Below are 22,864 nucleotides of genomic sequence, written 5' to 3'. Positions count from 1 at the left end.
CAGGCCTTGTGGTAGGGATGCATTTTCAGCAAAATGCCAGGGGTAGCGGAAGTGACATCACACAACCCTTGTCCCCCCCTTGTGACATCACAGTAATTGATGTCATTTTAACCCGGCCCCTCATCACAGAAGTGATGGCAACCGACCTTCAGATTTTTTAGATGCATCTAGCACCTGTGTTTCCGGGTGCTCTCCTTTCAGCCAGATATAAGAACCAAGGCACAGAGGGAGGAATGATTTGTCCACGATTACACATTTGGGGAATGCCATTTTCCAGAGTCGATGAAGGGTCTATATGTAAAACATAGATAATGCAGCATTTCTAACAGGGTAACCGAAATCTGTAACACAGGCTACAGCTAGTGCATGAAACATCTATAGATCAATGGACACAGAAGTACGTGTTATCTGTGGCGTTTGTGTTAAACAAGCCCAAAGAGCACGGACATGGGGAGGCGCGCGCTGCTGTTTAACCAGGAGAAAAATGCTGCACGAGCAAGGCCTGAAAGTTAAGCCATTGACCAGGATTTAGTATCAACACAATTCCCTGGTTATAAATGTATATATGATTCAGCTACCACTACAATAGAAGAAACCTACCAGACTGGTCTGCATGCACAGAGGGGAGTGCACCTGATATTGTTATCTTTGCAGGAGTAAAATACCTGGGAAAGTTTCTTTCAATATACCCAACCCCTCCCCCCCATAGTTTTTATTACCTAAGCGTAACACTGGGTGCTAGAGGACATTTTATGTAATATCATTGCTGCACATATATATTCATAGCACCACATAGTTATTTAAAAATGAAAACAAATTGCTTCTCACCCGGGGACTCACTGGCAGACTTCAAGCTGCTCACTTTTCATTTTAGTGCTTAATTCCTCTCACCTTAGAGACTCCAAGCTCTTTTGCGGGACTTCAGGACTTTGAAATTTTAACCCTGGAGTTAGTGAGACCTTTTTTCTCACTCATGCATTTTGACCAGATTTGGATTATGTGTTTCCTCTTATTATGGAGTCTGAAACTCCATAGGCATCTACTCTTCATACGGTGACACACAGCACTCTCAGTGCAGTGTCACAGAGAAATCCTTCAGATTTCTCATAAGGTTTTGAATGTCTGGAGGCTTTGGTTTTGTGTGGGACTAGAAGGGCTGTGCAATTAACAGCTTTTGCGAGGGTTGAAGAGTACGTGTTGGCTAATGATTTGGGGGGGTGATGAATGGGGGCTGGAGGAATGGTGTGTCGAGAAGCGGTAGGATGTCCTCTCTGGTGAGCTTGCATGAGCTCTGCATAGCGTAGTGGGTTGGGTACGGTTTTGGGTTTAGTGGGTTGTGGGATAGAGAAGTGGATTATATGGTGCTCTGACCGGGGGCATGGGGTGATGGTGTTAGTAGAAACCTTGCAGTTATGGTCGGCAACCCAGTCCCGAGTGCAACCTTTCTTGTGTGTGGGGTTGGTAATGCGCCGATTAAAACCTAGGGTACTGAGGGCGTTGGGTAGTGAAGTGGCTGTGCGGGTCGTTGGGGACTTAAAGGCCCAGGTTAAGGGCAACTAGTAAAATGATTTTGGAGGAAGCTTTTAAGTTATCCTGAAGGATGTGGGGTACGTTTGCTTCAAAGTACTGAGAGGGGTCGGGTGGGCGGCAGATGAGGTAGATAAAGAGGGGGCATGTGGCTGAGGGTGAGAGCGATAATAGGTCTGTGTTGCCCTCGGAGGTGTTTGTAAAGACCGGTGGGGGGTGTCTGTACTTCCGCTCTCTATATGGTAGAGGAGAGGCACAGCGGACCCCAGCCAAGATTCTCTATTTGGTAGCAATGGACGAGCAATCAAGGCCTAGCTTCTCAGGAGGTGATGCGGGCTGGTTCTTAAGTACAGTGTAGTCCCCGAACCCCCACAAAGGAATGTCCACACACTGTATTACTGAAAACACAGTCTTTAAATAATTAATATTCAAAGGTATGCACACGATCACAATAATGCACTTTGTACTTGGAAGTCAATAATGATAAATATATACACGTTTAGAGTGGTACCACTAATGTTATCAAATCTCATTAAAGTGCATCAACTGTACGGTTAAAATGTCACACAGATCAATAACGAGTAAACCAGAAATAGAGATAGGAAGGAACGTTAGATGGTTGAAACAATAGGCAGAATGCTGACCCCTACCGCTAGGCACAGTTCTGTGTGGAGACCCCCCCCCCCCACCTGGGCCACCTGTAAATAAAGATATATAGCACAAGCCCAGTCCATATATTGTTTGAGAGTCTTACTTCTTCCTATTAAGGTTTTACCCCCCCAATGTACCTGGTGGAGTAGAGTTCTCCAACGATGCACTGACCGATCCTTTAATCGTCAGTTAATCCAGTTACTCGTCGTAGTGGACTTCAGCTTCTGAACACGATTCCTAGCAGTGAGAGGTCCCCAGATATACCGTTGATCTCCCATTCATTCCGCTGAGTCACACTCAAGCATCCAATCACGACTATGGGCATTCATGCAGGCAGGCAGCCAATCAGGCACACAAGGTATTCAGGCCATTCACTTCTCTCCAGACACTCACAACAAGTTATGTGTATTGGGACAAGTACCGAGCCATTCGCCACTCCAAGCTGCATTCATACCGGTTTCGGGCAGGGTTGTCTCAGTCATTGTGTCAACCACCAGATACTAGACACCCACAACACAGAATGTATATTCGTCACACACTCTATTCACCCAGGTCCCACCCACAGGAGGTACCCACAACATACATCACCGAGAAGGCTCCAGCTAGTCTGACTGGGCCTTCACAACAACACCATATATGGCACTTCCATCCAACAGCCAATCAGGGGGGAAGGGACTGGGTCAGGGCTTCCCAGGACTTTGGGAAAACAAGGTAATGGGTAATAGAAAGCAAGAGGCCACCGGGGCCATCATGTTTTCCATCAGGAATCAACTGATCCCAATGGCAGGGCCGGGGTATCCCAAAATGGAGGATACTCCGCGCACCTGTCAAATTCAGCATGGAGCTGCCACCAGCCCATACCCTGCTCTGTGGGCCACCCACAGGTGCCCAAAAACATACACTAGGGGCACAGGGTTGTACCCCTACCAATGGGTGCCATAAGGGTATCCCACGGGTCAGTTCACCAAACCAAAAGAAATAGAGCTGCACCGCCAGGAGTCCCACATGAACTCCTGCGCGGAAAACACGACAGAACACACGATAAAAAGCAGTAAAGGACAAGGATACGGAGGCCCTGTCCCTCCGATGCATTTCCAGCATCACAGTGTTGAACTGTCTGAATGGGAGGTGGTCTCTCGCCATCAGTGCAACACCGCCTCCCCTGGAGGTGGGCCTGTCGCTACGGAGGATGTGTACCCTGTGAGGATGGCTATGGATAGGGCAGGGCTGAGGCTTCATGAAGCCAGGGATCTGAGATGGCTAGAATGTCATGGTTGCGTTTAGTGATGAGATCATTGATGTCTAGAGCATGGGCGGGTAGGGAACAAGCATTAAATGAGGGCACAGGTCAGGAGGGGCTGAATAGTGGTCAGCGAGGATGAGTCTATGGATGTGACAGCTTTAAGAGGGGGTTGGCGATTTTGGATGGGAGGTGGCTGGCCTATAGGTGAGGAGCGGACAGGATGGCTGCTGTGCTGAGTGCCCTCTTTTTCTCCTATCGGGGTAATCCTTGGGATCAGAAGGTGTATTAAGCTTATTTGTTGTGGGGCTAATTTGAAGTGTTTGCAACCTATGTGTGGGCTTAGGGTTGACTTTCTGCTTGTCGTTGACGGTAATGGGGTGTGCTATGATTGGGCTCGGCAGGGTGGTTAGGGTCATTTCTATCCACTGAGCATGAAGTAGTAGCAGCCCCACTGGTGTGGGTGTTAGTGGATGGCAGCTGTGCACTTGCTTCCGGGTCCATGCAGTGAGAGGGTAGGTTAGAGAACACTAGGTTAAGGCTGGATGAGGGCACATTGGGACGTAGCCTAAGGAAAGCGTTCCTTTGTGATGTAGAGGGTGGCAGTGATACCAGTGTTTTGGGGCAGATGCGAGAACTATTTTTATGACCTGGGTGCTTTAACACATCGCCTAATGGACTCTTGAGCGCACGCTGGTGGGGTGGGAAGCAAGAGGAGCTTGCTGTGAGCCACAATTGTGTTCCTGAAGAGCGAGCAGCTTCTTGTTCACAAGCGATCGCAGTTTCCCAGTTCCATAAGGAGAGAAGCAGGTAGAAAGAATTGTAGAGCTAGGGGGGTGTGGGGGGGGGGGGGGGGGAATGCCCGTTTGAGGGAGCTTCCGTGAGGTTACTAACGGATGCGAAGCCTGTGCGGATTGCATATGATAATACTGCGGGTTTCACTAGGTCGAAAGTATTAAGGCAGACATTCCTATCGGGTCGGAAAGGATTTCGTGCCGTTCTGTGGATGGCGCACACGCTGGTAGGATAGCATTTTGTGGCAGTCTCACGTAGATGAGCGTGAGTGATCTTGCACTGCTCAAGGCAAGACTGGACAGCGTAGGCTTCTCCAGCACAACCTCTGGCTGGCTTGAAGGTGGTGGGAGCAGGCAGAGGGATACTAGCATAGCAATGCGGGTGCACATACAATTTCACACGTGGAATAATATTTACTAGCAGATCATGCGGAAATACGTTGCAGGCCATGTAAGCCATAGTCTTAACTCCCTTTTTGCAAGTAGGGATCAGTCCAGGTTGCGAGCATTTGTAGCTTCACGCTCAACGCAGCAGAGACCGGCGGAGACTGCTGGATCAAGATTTGTCTGTGGGTCTCCGACATAAAGCAATATGTCATCAGCGTATAATGAGATTATTTCCAGGGATCCATTAAGGCGGATACCACGCTGCCTATGATAGTGCCGAACCAGGTCCGCAATTGGTCCAATAGGGAAATAGTATAGGCGACAGGTGGCAACCCTGCCTTGTACCTCTCCCCAGCTCGAACTGATCTGAGATGCATGAATTAACCGGACTCCTAGCCAGGGCATGCACATAGCAACTTAATTATCGGAGCATCTCCGGGCCCAACCCCATCTTATCCAGCACCACAAATAGGAATTCCCATGACGCCATGTCAAACGCCTTATGGGCATCAATGGTTACTGCCAATGCTTCAGACTTACTGTCTAGTCTAGCCATGACATTAAACAATCGTCGAATATTATGAGGCGTGGACCTACCCGGGAATAAACCCAGCCTGATCACAATGAATTTTATGAGGCATCAATGGGAGCAAGCTGTTTGTCAGTGCTTTAGCATAGATTTTGGTATCTACATTCATAAGTGAGAGCGGCCTATAGGACCCACATTCATTAACAGGTTTGTCAGGCTTAATCAGTACAGTTATAATAGCCGCCCATTGAGTTTTGGGCAAAAGAGAATTATTAAAGGAATTCCTCCCAGACGTCAAGGAGACAGGGATTCCTGGTAAAATTCCGTTGTAAGCCCATCCGGGCCAGGAGCCTTGCCTCTTGGGAGGTCTACGCTCACCCTTTAACAGCTCCTCCATGGTAAGAGGGGAATTTAAACTGGCTGAAGCCTGTGCTCTTAGACGTGAAGAGGCACCACTTCAACCAGGGAATGTATCGCCTGTTTGCTGCGTAGCGGATCCGCCACATATAATGAACCATAAAAGTCTTGGATTACAGCTAGTATGTCCTGGTCTACCCATTTAGTTGACCCCTGCGCATCAGTAATGCAGTCAATCTGGGTTTGCCTGTGTTCAGGCCTCACTACTCTTGCCAATGTCCTCCCGGGTCTCTCTCCCTCCCCCATATTAACTAGCCGTAATCAGCCGAGCAAAATATTGGACCTCCTGCTGGGCATGTGTCCTAAACTGCTCCAGCTCAGCATGTTTCACGCCAGTATCTTAGGGGCTGGCAAAAAAGTATATTCCATCACCAAGTCCTTGAGCCTGGATTCACATAATTGAAGGACTCGCCTAATTGTGTTCAGGACCCTGGCTTCTCTAGAGATCACCATCCCTCTAATATAGACCTTGAAGTCCTGCCATCTCGAGCATCAGGATGTAGCATCTGCAGTGTTACCGACGAAGAAAGTCTCAACATCCGCAGAAATGTCTGCCTTGAAAACAACATCCTTCAATGCCTCGGATTTAAATCTCCAGGCCCTGCCCAGTGTAGAGGAACTTTCAATCACCAGGCACAACAAAACAGGGGAGTGATCAGACAATGAGCGCGGTAGGATGTCGACACTTAACTAGCTTATGGGCCGGGTTTGATAAAAATAATATCAATGCGCATGGTCATGTCATGCACTGAGGAGTAGAACGTATACACCCGGGATTGCGGCTGCAAAAGGCACCACAGGTCTCTGAGAGACAGAGTCCATATGGTTAAACAAGCAACGGGCTGCCCCAGATCGTGGTCTGGGTGCAATGCATGTCCTGTCCAGTTGTTGGTCTAGGATTAAATTTATGTCACCCCACCAAACCCCAAAGGGCATGAACCCCAAAGTCAATATGACAATGCCGTCTGTTGCTCCTCCCAATACCCTGTAGATCCCCAATGTTCATGCCAACCGTGTCCGACCGCCAAGGACATTTTGAGATTTTCCACCAACCCTTTCCAAACTACTCGAGTCATGTCTAAAAATGGACTATGTTATCCCCTCACAACAAGTCCCACACACACACACCCTAACCCACCCTCACTGTCACCCCCAACGTGCAGTGTTATCCAACCCCCACCCTCTCCCCGTTTCCCTAGTGCTGATCAACAGGACCAGCAACAAAACTATTTGCACGAACAAAATATCAAGCAATTGCTATGGGGCATACTGCTGCTGCTACGGCGCAGGTTACGTGTTACGTCCGGTACAAGTGTGGAGTTAGTGGCGATGAGCATCTAGATGAATTCCATGTGCACATGTGATTTGTCGAACCAGAAAGACATTATGTAGGTAGGCGTCAGTCAGCCCAGTGGCTTGCCGCCTGGGAGTGCATCTCGTGAATTGCCCATCAGGATCTTGGCTTCAATAAACTTCACTACTTCCTCTGGGACTAAAGAAGTAAAGCTTCCCCTGGTATTGAGAGGCAGAGGCGTCCAGGGAACAATATTGCATACTCGATATTCCGCTATTGCAGCAGTTTGACTCCTGTAAATTGTCGACGTTCCTGCTGGACCGCCACTGAAAAGTCTGTGAAGATCCTGATAACCTGGGAGCCTAGTCGTAGCTCTTTCTTGTCTAAGCAGGTGGTTTCTGTCACGATACCTCAGAATTCTTGCAATAATAGGTTGAGGGAAGTCGCCAGGTTTCAGTGTAGGTGCTAGTGCTCGGTGAGCACGCTCAACAGCAAAGAATGGGGAGAGCTGCGGGCCATCAAGCAATTCCTTAAATATACCATGAACTGCTGGTTCCATGCACACAGTTAGCGCGCCCTAACGAACCCTCACTAGGAAGGGATTGTTTCTTCTTGATCGTGATTCCAGGTCATCACACTTGTTTTTGAGAAACTTCATATCTTTTGTGAGAGTGGCCACGGTTTCTTAAAGGACATGTACGTTATCTGTGTCGTCCCAATCCTTTCCTCCGCTGCATTAATGTGCAGCACTTCCTTCGCCAGCTGAGAGAATATGGACATGACATTTGCTGCAATGTCGTCTAGTTTTTAATGCACTTCTGCAAATCCCCTGGTCACAGCTTCCATCATTTGTTGGAGGTAGAGGCCGTCATGCCCACAGCACGACCCTACTCGGGCTGGCGCGGCAGCTCCCCCCACCCATCTCATCTCATGGCACTGCCCTTGCAAATGTATCCATAGCACCAGTCTTTTTCCCCCTACTCACTCATAAGGGGGTTAGGGTCTCAGCAGGCCAGGGACAGCAGAGTGTCCCATGGATTAGGGCCACAACAGCCCGATGTTTAGTCCATGCCGTCCCAAACGTAGACTCGAATATGAATGACTGTGTGCACTGCTCGTGTAGCAACAATCCAGAGGACACACTGGGTGTGGGGCTTGCAGGAGATTTCCAAATGTCCTGTGAGAGCGTCGGGATCGAAAGTGGCTGACCGCCCACCTTGTTGGGGTCTCAGATGGCAGCACTGCTCGATGTCACTGTGGTTCACCCCACCACAGTGGAGGGCCCAGCACCCCAGGGAAGGATCACCACCCGTGCCCCAGCAGGTACTTCACAGATACGCAGAATTGTATATGGGGCCGGGCATGCAGGGCGGGGAGGCAGCGGCCTCAGCGTTGTTTAATGTGCCTCGGGGAAGGAGGGGGTGTTGTGCCTCTGATCCCTGGCCCCACAGGATGCCTCAGTGTCTGCTCACACCCTGAAGCAGGGAGCCGGTCCCCTTCCTGTCCTTGCAGCCCTGGTGCAGCAGCCACGGATGTCGCAAACCACCAGAGTGGGCGGCGTCCAGGTGCCAGAGCAGGAGCTGGGCGTTTGCTCACAGGTAAAAAGCAGGTCGGTCAGTTCAGGGGAAAAGAACCAGCGGCTCCCTCCACTCGATCCTCAGGAGGGTGCTGACACCGCCACAGCAAGCCGCAACTTCCCTTTGACCCCCACTCCCCACCCACCTAGCAAGCTTATGGGCAGGCCCCCCCTTGGCAGAGGCGGATGTTCTTGATGGACTCCGCTGTCGAGACAGGGTCAGGTAACACCCCAGGTCTAGGGAGCCGCACTTGGGGAATACTGGCTTGTACTGCTCAGTCCGCCACCGCAGGTAGGATTTTCGCACCATCACACAGAGCTTTGTAGCTAAGCGGCCATCTTGATTGGCTGCTCAACAGCACCCCCGAGGTGGTTACACTTTCCGACAGGTTATGCACATCTTGGCACAAGAAGGAAATGTCCACCTTCACTCCCTATCATTTGTGCCAGGGAGGATCTAAGAGCAGCAATCGCATCCAGAATGGTGCTTTCTCCTAGGGATTGTCCCTGCGAATCGGCACACACCCCCCTTAGAGTCCTCCACAGACCCAGCATGTGTCTTCTGGGTGTATCTGACCACCTTGGCCTGCTCAGAACGCCGGCGTAGGGACCGGCAGGGCTATTGTTGTAGCGATCACACACTGGCTTCAGTTGACAAGGGTCCAATTCTTCCTCTAGCAGTCTCTCCACCCAAACACATGCGACCATCACCTGCAGCCCACGTCCCACTGTTTCTATTGTGCATCCACTATAACCCAGAGGACGTCCAGTCATCAAGGTCCTTCCCCAAGGCATACAGTTCAGCACCCCGCAGGCCCACCTTCAGAGCAAGTCGCCCACTGCTCACCACTCCAGTAAAAGCAGAGGGAGGAAAGTCGGTATGTGTTTGTGACTATACCCCTTTGCGGCCAACACAGACAAAGCGCCAAGTAAGGGTGATATCTCAGCCATCAGTCCGCGCGGCCACTGCAGCGATCTCTGGATTACAGCTTTTGCAAGCCACTTTGACTATGTGCAAAGCCAGCACCCAGTCTCGGCACCCCAGCAACATTGAGGAGGGGGGCCAACCAGCTGGACGTCATATACCCCCCCCCCCCCAGCATTCAGTATCACTGAAGGGAGGGTGGCCAGGTCAGATCCATTGTTCCATGCACCAGCACTTCTCCACACCCTTTATGGCTTACTCACATGATACTGCACCTGAGCAGTTTCCATCCAAGCCGCAAACGGGCCTACAGCAGTTCACAGCAAGCTCTCCAAGGCCGTGCCCCGATCACCAATGCCATCTTAAATTTCATACTGAGCAAACGCTCCGTCTCATGGATCGGTGTCCCTGTGGTGGATCCTCCTCAGGTGGGGCCCAGCAGCAAGGCAGGCACTTCTGCCCTCCTCCAGGTCACTGATCTGCCGCCGAAAGGCTAGGATATTTAAGGATATCTGGAGTCTCAGGCAGGAGAAAAAGTCTGTACTTTTCTTTTAATATTCGGTGGCGTCAAAGTAAAGTCAGGGTTTACCTCACTGTGTCCTGCTTCACGGAGTTATCCACCGCTGCAACAGGTGGCAGAGAAATTATATGGAACTGGAGGAGTGGAACTACCAGAGATATACCCTTAGAAGATACTGGAGGAGTGGAACTACCAGCGATATACCCTTTGAAGATGCCTTTCCCAATTCAGGGTCTGAATCCCTCCCCATGTTTGCTTCTTAAATAATACATCTTTTGGAAGTATACACCACTTGCAGTGTAGATTATCTGACGTTTGTTCGCCAAAATGAGAACTCTCGTTTTGCTCAACTGCAACTTAACTGCACTTCTGCCGCAATTTGTGCGGGGCAAGTCCTTTTTCCCGAGATAGAATGACTCCATCAATTTACATTTTCATCAGGGTACACATAATATTTCCCTTTATGCCACCAGATGCACTGAATCTCCCACTCACCTCAATGCTGCAGAGTAACTGTACTTGCACCGCACATCGCTATTCCTTGAATTACTTTTGTGGGAATGTAACAATGTAGTGCTCTTTTTTGACCTTTTACTTTCAGAGTCACATTTTACTGGTTACAGCCTGTGCGAGTCACTTTAAGACCAGACTGTAGGGGACAGGTAATTTGGAAATGTCATGATTTATCGCCCCAGGGCACTTTGGTCCAGATGGAGACACCATTCCCACTTTGCGGGTGCCATTTTTCCATGCAACACGGCCGCCGCTTACACTCCCTGGCAATGCTGTATGCGGTCTAGTCTTTATGCTCACTGCGTTTATGTTCGCTATCGCTCCCGGTGTTTATCGCGTCTCAAGGCTTGCCAAACTTGGTGCCTAGCTCAGCACTCCTCTGGTAATTCTCCTCTTCCTTCCTGCCATTTCCTGGCCGTCTGCCTCCCAGTTCTTCCGACGCTTCCTTGGATCTCCTTGCTCCTGGATTCTCCTTGCTGCTTCCTCCCTTGTTTTTCTCCATCCTTCTTCACACAACTTGCTGTCAACCTGGGCTTGCTGAGCTCCCGGAATTCTCCCGCTGCCTTCTGGACTACCCATAGGCGGTTCCATGTAATAATGTCGCCACAAAGATCTCGCCATGCAACAATATTGCCGAAAAATGGCCGTTTTTTGTAGCGACATTATTGCATGGAACATGCGGGGGGACACCCCTGCAACCCCCAAACTTTTTTTTCTTGCCCCTGTCCCCATATATATGGTCACCCAAATAATATTGCCACAACATTTTCCCAGTGATATTATTTACGGTGACCATATATATGGCGATATTATTACCTGATACCCTATAGACCACTCCTGCAGTGACTATACACAGAGAAGGAGGGGAGGGCAACAGTGGGAGAAATAAAACAGTCAGTCAGAGATACAGGCAAGTGCAAGAAAGAGTGCAAATAATACATAGAACAGTGAAGTGAACGCTTTCATGTCCGACAACAATAGGGTAAAGGTGGGCGGGGGCAGGGAAGAACAGACAAGCTACTATGCAATGCTAATAGCAGGGTGACAAATACAGTGGATGGAGGGGTGGGTGAGAGGGGAAGGGAAGAGGAGTGTAGGAAAGGTAGACTACTGGGCATTACTACGCTCCAGGTAGTTTAAGCAGGTAGAGCTGAGAGGAGAGGAGAGGAGGATGGGGTGGGGGTTTTGAAACATGGGGGGGGGGGGGGGGAGAACAATACACCAACAAACAAGGAGGATAGAATACGAAGAGGAGCGTGCTGACAGGGAGGGTGTGGCAGAGGAGAAACAGGAGCAAGTAGAGGCTGCAGATGGCACAGCTAAATTCGAATTTTGGTACGACAAGGTTAGACACATGCAGCAACTGGGCACAACTAAACACGAATATGGAACCTTTGGTATAGGATTTATTTTGTGGTATGAAGGAGCTATCCACTGAGGTGCAGAACCTGAAAGCTGAAAATGCCACCTAAAGACTGCTACTGTGATGCCTATATGCAGGAAGGAACCTCACTGGGGGGCGTAGTGGATAAATACGATGGTTTCCCCCCAAGAAGCTACGTCCATTTCTAGATTCATGCATGGTTCACTTCCAAACCCTATTTTTACTGCACTGATAGGGCCAAGGTGGGATTCATAATACCTCACCTAATGGGTAATGCCCTTACTTGGGCTACTCCCTTGGTGGTCGCTGAAGACCCGCAGTTGGATGACTGACAGGTTTGCAAATTCCTTCAAGATCATGTTTGATCGACCTGATATGGTCTTTACAGCTCAACAGAAACTTGCAAAGGAATCTAACTGGTTGGCCAATGCTTGCTTCACCCTTTTTCAGGAAGGACTAAATGAAGACATCAAGGATGAGTTGGGACGGGTTGCCAGACCGGGGTCTTTTCAGACTTTCCTCAATATGGCCATGCAGATCGATACCGACTCCAGGAAAGGAAGGCTGAAAAAAGGAAACCTCATTCTCAGCCCTTTAAACCTACCCCAGTGTATCCCACTCCAGGCACCTTGCTCTGTTCCAGGGGAACCTGAACCAGTATTAAGCGCATTATAAAATAACCAATTACAATTACAGATGGGTTCTCTGCATGGTCCACTTACCACTGAGGACAGAAACAGAAGGATCGCGTTGGGATTGTGCTTCCCCAAAGTATATGGTACGCAACTGTCCAATAGTTCCACCTAGGCGATCAAGAAACGCCACCTCCCGTTCCAAATAGGAGACAGGGATCGGGAGGTTGACACTTGCTCCTTTTTTCCTGCCAACTTAAGACCTTTGCTACGCTCCTCCCTGGTAGTGTTACAGGTATCTCTACAGTCTGATTATCGAGATGTTCAATCTGTACTTGCATTGATGGATTGTGGGGCCATGGGAGTTCTTGGATGACGAATGGACCCAACTTAATCAGATTCCTCATGAAAATAAGGAGCAGATTCAGACCGTTAAAGGAATTGATGGCTGACCCTTGTCATCCAGGCCAATTACACAGCGCTCCAAAGCCCTTAGCATGACCATCAACAACCACCAGGAATTCCTTTGTTTTTACATTATCAAGGCAGCACATGATCCAGTTGGCTTACGTATGCCATGGCTACACAGACATAATCCTTATATAAACTGGTCTGCTGGTTCTCTATTCTTATGCTCAGAATATTGCTTTGCCTATTGCCGTAGTCAAAACTCAGATAACAGCCCGAATCCTCTGCTAGGATGTATGGAGGAAAATACTGTGTCCCTTTCAAACTTGAATCACGTACCCCAGAAATATCATGGATTTGCAGACGTTTTCTTGGAATATACTGTTCAGTCCTTGCCTTCACTTCGGCCAGAAGATTGTGCCATCGAAACAGCTGATCAAGACATCATTCCCTTTGGAAGAATGTTCATTCTATCTACCTTGGAAAAGAAAGCCCTGAAAGAGTATCTGGAGATCAACCTCAAACACAGACTAATCAGACCATCCAAGTCGCTTGCTAGTGCCTCACTATTCTTACTCGGTCGTAAGAAAGATACAACTGAATTGCATCCCTGTTTGGACTACAGAGGGGTGAACCAGGTTGCTCAGAAGGACAGGTACGCACTGCTCCCGTTATCGGACATCTTGGAGGCGTCTGCAAGGGGCAGTTTTTTTTCTCAAAATTGGATCTTCGAGGGGGGCTTATATCATTTGGATAAGAGCCGACGATGAGTAGCAGACAGCCTTTAGGACGCCCTTCGGTCACAGAGTACTTGGTGATGCCCTTCAGGTTAACCAATGCTCCTGCTGTTTTTCAGCGCTTTATGGACCGGATTTTCTCTGACATGTTGTTTCACTTTGTTATTGTGTATTTGGATGACATACTCATGTTTTCCAGAGATCCCACTCAACACCAGGTCCATGTCACCAGGGTTTTGGCTAGTTTACGAGAGAATAAACTACTAGCCAAACGCGAGAAATGCGAGTTCCATTTGTCTATTGTTCGTTACCTGGGTTTTGTTCTAAGCCCACAGGGTATTTCCCTGGATCCTAATAAGGTCTCTGCTTTCACCCCATGGCCTTCCGCTACAACTGTGAAACAGATACAATGTTAGGCCTACAGGAAATTTATACCCAAGTTCTCCACCATAGTGCAACCCATCATCACACTCTTGAAAAAAGGTGTTCCCTTTGGGCTACAGCACAAGAAGTCACCTTCAACCTACTGAAGAAAAGATTCACTAAGGGTCCCATACTTTGTTAACCTGCCACCTCTAAGCCCTTTTTGTCAAGACAGATGCTTCGGAAACGGTGATTGGTGCAGTACTCAAACAAATGCAAGAGGACTCAGTAGAACACCTCCTTAAGAGAAACTGCAATTTTTCTCTGTCACGATTCCAACTTTGCCAGACACCGGGGTGAAAGGATTACATTACAAAACCTAAAAAGATACTTCTGGTGGCCGTAGATGGAACAAGACGTTAAGACATACATACGATCATGTGCTATTAGTGCTCAGAATAAATGACTCACGACAACCATCAGGAGTGCTACTTCAGCCCGAAGTACCTTCTCGATCCAGGCAAATCATTGCGACACATTGTATAGTGAAGCTACCATGCTCTAGGTGTTGTACCACTATCATGGTTACCGCAGACTTATATTCATAATATTGCTCATTTTATCCCGTTAGCCATCTCATTAGCTATTAGGATAATTTGGCTAACATTTTTCTTTCTGAAATCTTCTGTTTGTATGGTTTACCATCCGCCATAATATCTGAAAGAGGGACCCAGTATGCCTCGCGATACTGGTCTCAACTCAGCCATCTGCTCGGTGTTCAAAGAGCCTTATCGTTCGGATACCATCCACAGAGTAACGGGATAACAGGGAGGGCCAATCAAAATCTCGAACAGTATCTATAGTGGTTTTCATCTCAAATGCAGGACGATTGGGCAGCTCTTCTTCCAGTAGCCAAGTATGCCTACATTAATTCAGACCATTACTCCTCTTTTTTACTGCAATTATAGCTTCCACCCAGTGCTACCTGTAAGTTCTGTTAGGGTTACTCATGGACCTTCTGTTGATTCCTGGATTCACGACTTGCAGACCACTCACAAAGCTGTTAAGGAACACCTGTAAAAGCTAGGGAAGCCACAAAAAGATTTGCAGAGCGAAAACACTGCCAATCCCCTTTGTACTCTGTAGGCGATAAGGTCTAGTTATCCTACAAACTTCTTCCTAGGCATCTAAGACCTAGCAAACTTCCTCCTCATTTTTATGGACCGTTTACTGTGATCAAGGTCATAAATCATGTGGCCTGGTTTGCATTGACCCAGGTCATGGAAACGCATAGATCCGATGTTTCACACTTCACTTCTGAAACCTTTCAGATCTTCCTCCAGAAAGGCAGTCGTTCCACCTCCAGTAGCCACTGACGACCAGCAAGTGGATTATGAAGTGGCCAGACTGTGATTCTAGGTACCGGAGAGGACGTCTAAAGTATCTGGTAGATTGTAAAGGTTATTCAACCAGCGAGTGCTTCTGGGAACCGATAGACAACATACATGCACCTCACCTGCTTCGGCGGTGGTCGGACCCTTCGGAAAAGGCATGCTGTCATGATTTATCACCCCAGAACTCTTTGGTCCAGCTGGAGACACCATTTTTCCTTGCAACATGGCTGCGCACAGTCCTTGGCAATACTATACGCTGTGTAGTCTTTCTGCGCACCACGTTTATGTTCACTAGCGCTGTGGGTCTTCCTCGCACCTTAACGCTTGGCAAACTTGGTGCCTAGCTCAGCGCACCTCGGATAATTCTCTTCCTTCCTTGCTCTCTGTTCCATTCCTTGGTGCAGTTTCCTGCCTGCCTCCCTCTCAGTTCTTCCAATGCTTCCTTGGATCTCCTTGCTGCTTCCTCCCTTGATTTTCTCCATCCTTCTTCGCACAACTTGCTGGCCTCCCGGAATTCTCCCGCTGCCTTCTGGACTACCCACGGATCACTCCTGCAGGTACTCTTCCCCCCCCCTTTGCTGAGGGTTTTCCTGCTATTTGGGCCGTCTCCCCAGGGTTACTCTGCCTGATTGTTTACCTGTTGGGCAGGGTGGCGTCAGCGGAGGCTCTGCCCTTTCTTCACGAGACTCGTACCAAAAAGAAGACCCCAAAGGTGAAGACCACGCATAAGAAACCTCAGGTGAGCCCTATCCAAGAACCTGAACACCCTGACAGGAAAAGACAGCACAGACTGATCGCTATTCATTTCTACGATAGCTTCTGTTACTACTGGTAAAATAGAGTGATTTATCACAGCAGGTCTACTGTAGAATTAGGACTTGCTCCTTTACTAAATGGATAATTTTATTCCGAGAATTGGATGTTTAAAATGGAAGAAACTTCAGAGCTTCCAATTCTTAAAATATGGGAAAGAATGTGGGAATTATTTGTAATGTCACCTCTTATATCATCATACAGTCTGACCAGTGACTAAAATGCGATGGAGGGCTGCCCGCAACATCATTTATTTATATGTTTTAAGCGTTCACAAATCCCGGGGGCATCGAGGCGCTGGTACAGGAATATGTCTTAGTTCCATATTTATAACGCGCTTAATACCCAGAGGTTTCTAAGCGCGGACCCGGGGATCGAACCTGTGTTGCTTCGTGTCGTCTTGTTTCCAAGGTGAGCACATTGCAGCTGAGCTATCCTCCCAAGACAATCATGATTTTAAAAGGCTTTATCCTGCCAGTAGCTAATTTTGTGGACTACTGAGCAGGGGGCAAAATTTCAAGTTGCAAGCTACTAGCCAAGTATAAAAACGTCACCCACCACATCAATTCTACAGATACACACCGTACACCATTTATTTATTGGAATTTATAAAGCGCACAAAAGCGGACCTGGGGCATTGTGGCGCTTACTTAGTTACAAAAAAGAGGAGCACCTGTCTGAGGTTCTTGGTTACATAGAACCTTTTGTCAGACAGGTGAGCCATATTTCTTACCAACAGTCAATTATCACTAATCAATGGCTAGTGGCGTGTGAAAATGTTGAGCCCTGGCAGAATGATTCCCTTATCCTACGGCAAGTACCTGGCTCTTTTTAGACTCCCATGCATTGCGGATTTGAAAAGAAATGTCAAATACAGAAGGTGTTCTTGAAATAGAATCTCTGGCTTTTCTTTTTTCTTCCCTAGTCGCCTCGGTTTCCAGACTCTGGCACAGATGGAAAAAGGGAATTTTCAAGTGGGCGACTGTGCGTGAATAGACATGGACATTGTCTCTACAGCCTCAGGCATTAAAAAATATCAAGGGCTGAGCGTCCATACCTCCGATGGTTGCAGTTGGAAGTGAAGTGGGATCTAGTAGAGCAAGAGGCTCCTGTGCACATGTGCTGATCATTTTGGAAAGCCCACATGCACAGATTAGAACGGGGGGAGCAACAACACGACATAGTGGAGCACAAAAATACGAGATTGGGGTGTTAAAAAAATAAATAAAACGTACCCCTTTTTGAGCACAGACCTGCACAACTGCAAAACTGCACTTCAGGTTTCAGTGCTGCACACAGGGATAGAACTTTTGCAGAAGGGATGCTTCTGGTGCTCACTCAGAAAAGGTCTGTGATGCAGCATAATTCCCCTGCAAAACGCAAAACTACTTCCACACCTTCGGGGGACAGAACTTTTGTAGGAGGGTCACCTCTGGGGCTTACTCAATAAAGTTCAGTAGTGCAACAAAACATTATGCCTGGGGATAGAACTTTTGTAGAAAGGCCGCTTCTGATGCTAACTCAGTAAAAGGAACGTGGTGCAAGATAACACCTCTGCACTTCCACAATTAGTGTTGATGTTTCTTATTGGCACTCCAATTAAGCCCATACATTCTTGTTTTAAGATTACTCACTCTTAAAGCGATTTTCCTGCCATCACTTCCACTAGACGAGTGAATGAGCTCCAGGTGGTATCAGTTAAAGCTGATGATTAGGTTTTCTCAAAAGAGAAGGGGACGCTGAAAGCAAGAGCAAGACCATCCTCCCTCCCGAAGGTAGTCTTTGATTTTTCATCTGTCTCAAAAGATCCATTACGTGTCTTTTTTCCTCCACCTCATCCTAAGGCAAAGAAATCATACCATCAGCTTGAACCGGTCGAGAGAGCGCAGGAAAGATTAACAATGTTTTGTTGGTTATGCTTGTGCCTCTGCTTGGAGGGCTGTAACCAAACAGATCCTGTCAAGGAGGATCATCTTCTGCATCTCTGAAGCAGGGGCCCCGGGGGGAGTACTGTGGGGCCCGCCACCCCCCCTCCCCCCGGCAGATTCAAGTCGGGGCTGAGCCCCCCCGGGCCGGAGAGAAGTGACGCAGTATGGATGGCCCTTTGTTCCATCCATACTGTGTCTCTCTCTGGCGGCCCGGGCAAAAACGATGTTTAGAAATTGTGGGACACATGCAAAGCATGAGGCTCTTGCTTTGCATCTGTCCCTCAATTTCTAAAAATCGTTTTGGATTTGGTGTATTTTTACATCTGTGCACCCCTCTTGTCAAGAGGGGTGTACAGATGTAGAGGTACACCCGACCGAGAAGGATTGTTAGAAATGGAGGCACAGATGCAAAGCAAGTCTGTCCATCAATTTCTAAAAATCGTTTTGGGTTGAGTATTTGTACATCTGTGCACCCCTGTTGCTCACTATACTCTTGATGGGATAGTACTGCTATAACAGGGCTTCTATAATTGTTGAATCTTCTCAGCGATAATACTATGCTTTTGTTGAGGCAATGCTAGTTCATCTTAGTGGGGCTGCTATACTTTTGATGGGACAACATCAGCACCTCTCAGTTAAGCTGCTACACTCTTATTGACAAGGCCCCAGCACTTCTCAACAGATGTATTTCTTTTTATTTTAATTGGTTATTTTTAATGCGTGTACTAGAGGTTTCTAAGTGCAGACTGAGGGAGCGAACCTGTGTTGCGCGGACCGAGGGATCGAACCCGTGTTGGTGTCACCTTGCTTCCAAGGCGAGCATGTTGCCCCTGAGCTATCCTTCCGATACGCTAAAGATCTGAAGTACATTTAATGATACAGAACCAGAACTATTGAGCAAGTCTGTCATCAGAATAACTCAACACTGTCGTGGTTATACAATAACTCATATTTAAAGGGATGGAATTACTCAGAATGTAGCAGCACTATTCAATAACCCAAAGTTCTTAAGGATAGTTAATATGAAAATACTACACTTCTCACCGTTGGGACAGTACTGCCACTTCTCACAGAGGCTTCTACACCTTTTATGGGGCAGCACTGATCCAGCCTACTGCTCACATGCTCAGAATTCTCATTTCTCAGCAGGACTTCAACACTATACCATTGTGTTCTGTATGTTGAGTGCTTCTTCACCACCAATGTGGATTCATGGCTCTCTCCCAGCGTCTATAGTATATCTGTCTACATTCAATTGGCAGATGTTGGGATCCGTGATGGGGCAAGGGATAGAAGGCTCGAGCCTGTCAGATAGTAGAATCAGCAGGGTCTTAAAACAGGCTCACTCCTTCTGGAGTGGCCATGGGGCAAAATAAGCCTGATCCCACATACAGGGGGTTGTTACCCCTTTATCTCTCTTGAATGAAAGAATGAGCTCTCTCAGACACACGTTATCAATCCTGAAAACACATTGAATGAATATGGTATGGATCTTATAGATCGAGAAAACTGGAGTGACAACTCAGAGTGCTTTAACAGAAATATAATGGTCTTCCCCGATGGGAGACCGACTCCATTAATATTCATGGGGTCACTGAGATGATCAAGAGTGAAACTGTACATTCAGTTGTGAGATTACCAGCAACGGGTGATACTATGCTCCAAGGAGTGAGGTTCCCACTCAGCAACAGTTGATACTATGCTCCAAGGAGTGAGGTACCCACTCAATATATCACACTGTTTATAGGTGTGAGATCCACCCTGAACGTTTGCCCAAAAAGTCTTGGCAAGAGTTTCACACTGAAGAAGTGAGCATGTGATCCAGGGTCCGCAGCCCACACACACGCAGGGGATTCCCATGCTCCCACTTGCGAGATTTGCACCAAATTAGTGAGATTGTGCTCCAAGGTAGGAGGCCCACGCACAGTCTTTGCTCTGACGTTTGACACACTCACAGGATGGGACGGCATTTCGTTCTCCCATCCTAGTTGTGTTGCTCTGCCTTTTGAGGGCAACTACAACCTGGATGATTATAGAGGGGTGGAGTAGGGGCAGTGATGGCCTACTGGAATGCAACTCAAAGGCTTTAATCTCCTTCTTTCTTGACTTTAGTATATGCTAGCCAATGTTTCCACTGTTCTGCGCTGCGCGCCTCCACCCACCCCGCGAGCCGTTGCACCAAGTTGGTGACTACATGCAAATTTGCGGTCCTATAACTGCCAGTGATGTCACTTCCTTTATTTGCCCCCCCCCCCCCCGCCCCCCAGGAAATTCATAAGTCAGCTCCCCTGCCCTGAAGGCTATGGCTGGGAAGGATGTGCATGAAGGTCTCAGTCTATCAGGGAGTGGGTGCCACCTCTGCTCTACAACATGGAGTCCCTGTTCTAGAGATTCGCCAGGCGACTACTTGGGAATCTCGTTTGCAAAGTATCACAGCTTGGATTCTCAGTCTGGATAAGGTTTCGGTGGTGTACTTGCTCTCCTCCAGATCAACATACTGCTCTGGGCGTCGCATCGAAGCTGGGGAATGCCTGGGAGGAAGATGTTCCTCATCACCCGGGTGCATCTTCGTGTTCTAGGGTCTTTCAGCACCAGCGCGCTGGGGAAAAGGGTGGAGCTAGAGTCGTGGGATGCAGCACCTCAATATACACAAGCCTCGGGGGCGCGCCGCACAGCCTGGAGGTGGAAGAAGCTCCCACAGAGCAGCTGCAGAGCTGGACATCAGGGACGAGGGGCCCCGGGGGTGAAGGGGCGCCTCTTGCTCTCTGATCTGGAGACACACTGGCTGAAGCTGCTCGTGTGCCATGTGACATGGGGGGGGGGGGGGGGGGGGGGGACTCTCTGCGGAAAGTGTGATGCTCAGAATTCAATCTTTGCACCTGAACATGTTGTCACAACCATGGGCCGGACTTAACTGCTGCAATTCTCAGACATTGGCATCTATACCCTATCGGGGTGCAGACACGGGTGCGCCCCCACCCCCAGAACCCCTCAAGGCAAGGCAGGACTCACCTCCTCGCAGTCCGGCCGGGACATGCCTCTGCAGAGCTCAGAACACTCTGGGAGCCAGGTGAAATTTCGGGGGGCTCGGAGGAGGTCGAGAGCCAACAGAGTACACGGTCAGCTTCCTAGCGACGCAGAACACGGGCGACTAATGGCCGACGGAGTGCTGCTGCGGCGCATGCGCGAAGAGGGAGACACTAATCACGCAGAAGGCTCAGCGAGCGCACTGCGCACGCGCACAAGCAAAACACGGATGACATTGGCAGCCTCAGTGAGAGCACTGCGCACGCGCACAAGCAAAACACTGATGACACTGGCAGCCTCAGTGAGAGCACTGCGCACGCGTACAAGGAAAACCACCATCTCTAGGCACTGTGAGCAAGAGGAACACTTGCATACGATTGTCCATAACCAGCGGGGTTTCTACCAGCTTCCCCAGCCAATAGCCCCTCTCTAGCCAATTAGAACTCCAAATAAGTTATCATTTACCGCAACGCCTCCCAATAATCGGCAATAGCACCCACAACCAAGAATGAAATTGAAATCTACAAATATTTCTTTGTATTTATTTATTTATTGGGTATTTATAATGTGCCTATACACAGTGGGCCTCATTACACGGAAGGCGGTGATCCAGGGTGCTATTAGCACCCTGGACCATGCCGGTAAATTACCGGCACCGCCTTGGCGGTAAGGGGATTTACCGCCCCATTCCAAGGTCGGTGGGGCGGTAAATCCCCCTTCCGCCATTGCCCTTCCCCATTCCCATTTCTGCCCCATAGGGCTCTATGGGAATGGCGCTAATTACGGCACCGCAATTTTGCGGTGCCGTAATTAGCTCCGAGGTCCCTTAGCGGGTTGGTTTTTAACGCCTGCAAAAAGCAGGCGTTAAAGCACCAACCCGCTAAGGGACCTCGTAGTACGGCGGTAAGGGTTAACGGTCACCGTTGCCATTAACGGTGACCGTTAACCCTTACCGCCGTCCGTGTAATGAGGCCCAGTGTGTTTCAAGGCGCAGCAAGACAGGGTTGGGGAACGCGGACGCGGGGGACAAAACAAACTGATCCTACTAGGCCTTGTGACATTCGGATCTGCAAGTGCAGTAGAGAGAAGTGGGCGGGTGGGAGACTAGACATTCGAAGGAATCTACAAATACTGGTACAATGTCATTAAAGTCAAATCTAGGTTGGGCCAAAGAGCCCCACCAGCTGAGTAACCGGTAATGGCCCTCATTCCGAGTTAGGACTACACCATGAAGTAAATAGCTCCATGGTTGGCAACCATGGAGCTATTTACTCCATGGAATACCGGCATGGTGAATGGAGTAATTACCGGTCCATTCCAAGGTTGGATGGACCGGTAATTCCCCATTCACCATAGCCCTTCCCCACCCCCATTTCTGCCCCCATAGGGCTCAATGGGAATGGGGAAGGAGGTAATTACGGCACGGTAAATTACGGTGCCGTAATTTACTCCAAGGTCACTTTGCGGGTCCCGTAATTTACTCCTGCTAAAAGCAGGAGGTAAAGAGGGACCCGCAAAGGGAACTCGGAATACGGAGGTAAGGGATTACCGCCATCGGTGCCCTTACAGGCGCCGGTAATCCCTTACCTCCAACCTCGGAATGACCCCCAATGACTTTAGTTTTTTCTATATTGATGCTTTGTCCGTTTTCTTTGCAAACTCAGCAAAGGTTCCAAACTGCTGCTGAAGACCCCTTACACTCTTTGCAATAAGAACTGCATCATTGGCAAAGAACAAGAGACCCCATTTGCAACAACCTAATCTTAGGGCATCCATAGCCGTCAAGTTAAGTGTTAATGCAAGTT

The 22,864-nt window shown here is 48.7% G+C and overlaps 1 protein-coding gene across 2 annotated transcripts in view; it reads right to left on the bottom strand.

Annotated features, from left to right (window-relative positions):
- LOC138473369 (zinc finger protein 793-like) overlaps nucleotides 1-21,267 on the bottom strand; it is a 731,413-nt gene extending 710,146 nt beyond the window's left edge. Inside the window, exon 1 of one of the 2 annotated variants that reach the window (XM_069612056.1) lies at nucleotides 21,045-21,267. In XM_069612056.1, coding sequence (XP_069468157.1) covers nucleotides 21,045-21,068 — 24 coding nt within the window. In that variant the 5' untranslated portion in view covers nucleotides 21,069-21,267. The remainder of the gene's footprint in view (nucleotides 1-21,044) is intronic. The other variant, XM_069612057.1, reaches the window with a different exon arrangement.
- Nucleotides 21,268-22,864: the final 1,597 nt, after the last annotated feature.

This window comes from Ambystoma mexicanum, chromosome 8 (genome assembly GCF_040938575.1).
Source record: "Ambystoma mexicanum isolate Mex_15411 chromosome 8, UKY_AmexF1_1, whole genome shotgun sequence".
Taxonomy (NCBI): domain Eukaryota; kingdom Metazoa; phylum Chordata; class Amphibia; order Caudata; family Ambystomatidae; genus Ambystoma; species Ambystoma mexicanum.
Note: the sequence above shows the minus strand (reverse complement) of the source record. Positions and strands in the feature narration are given on the sequence as shown.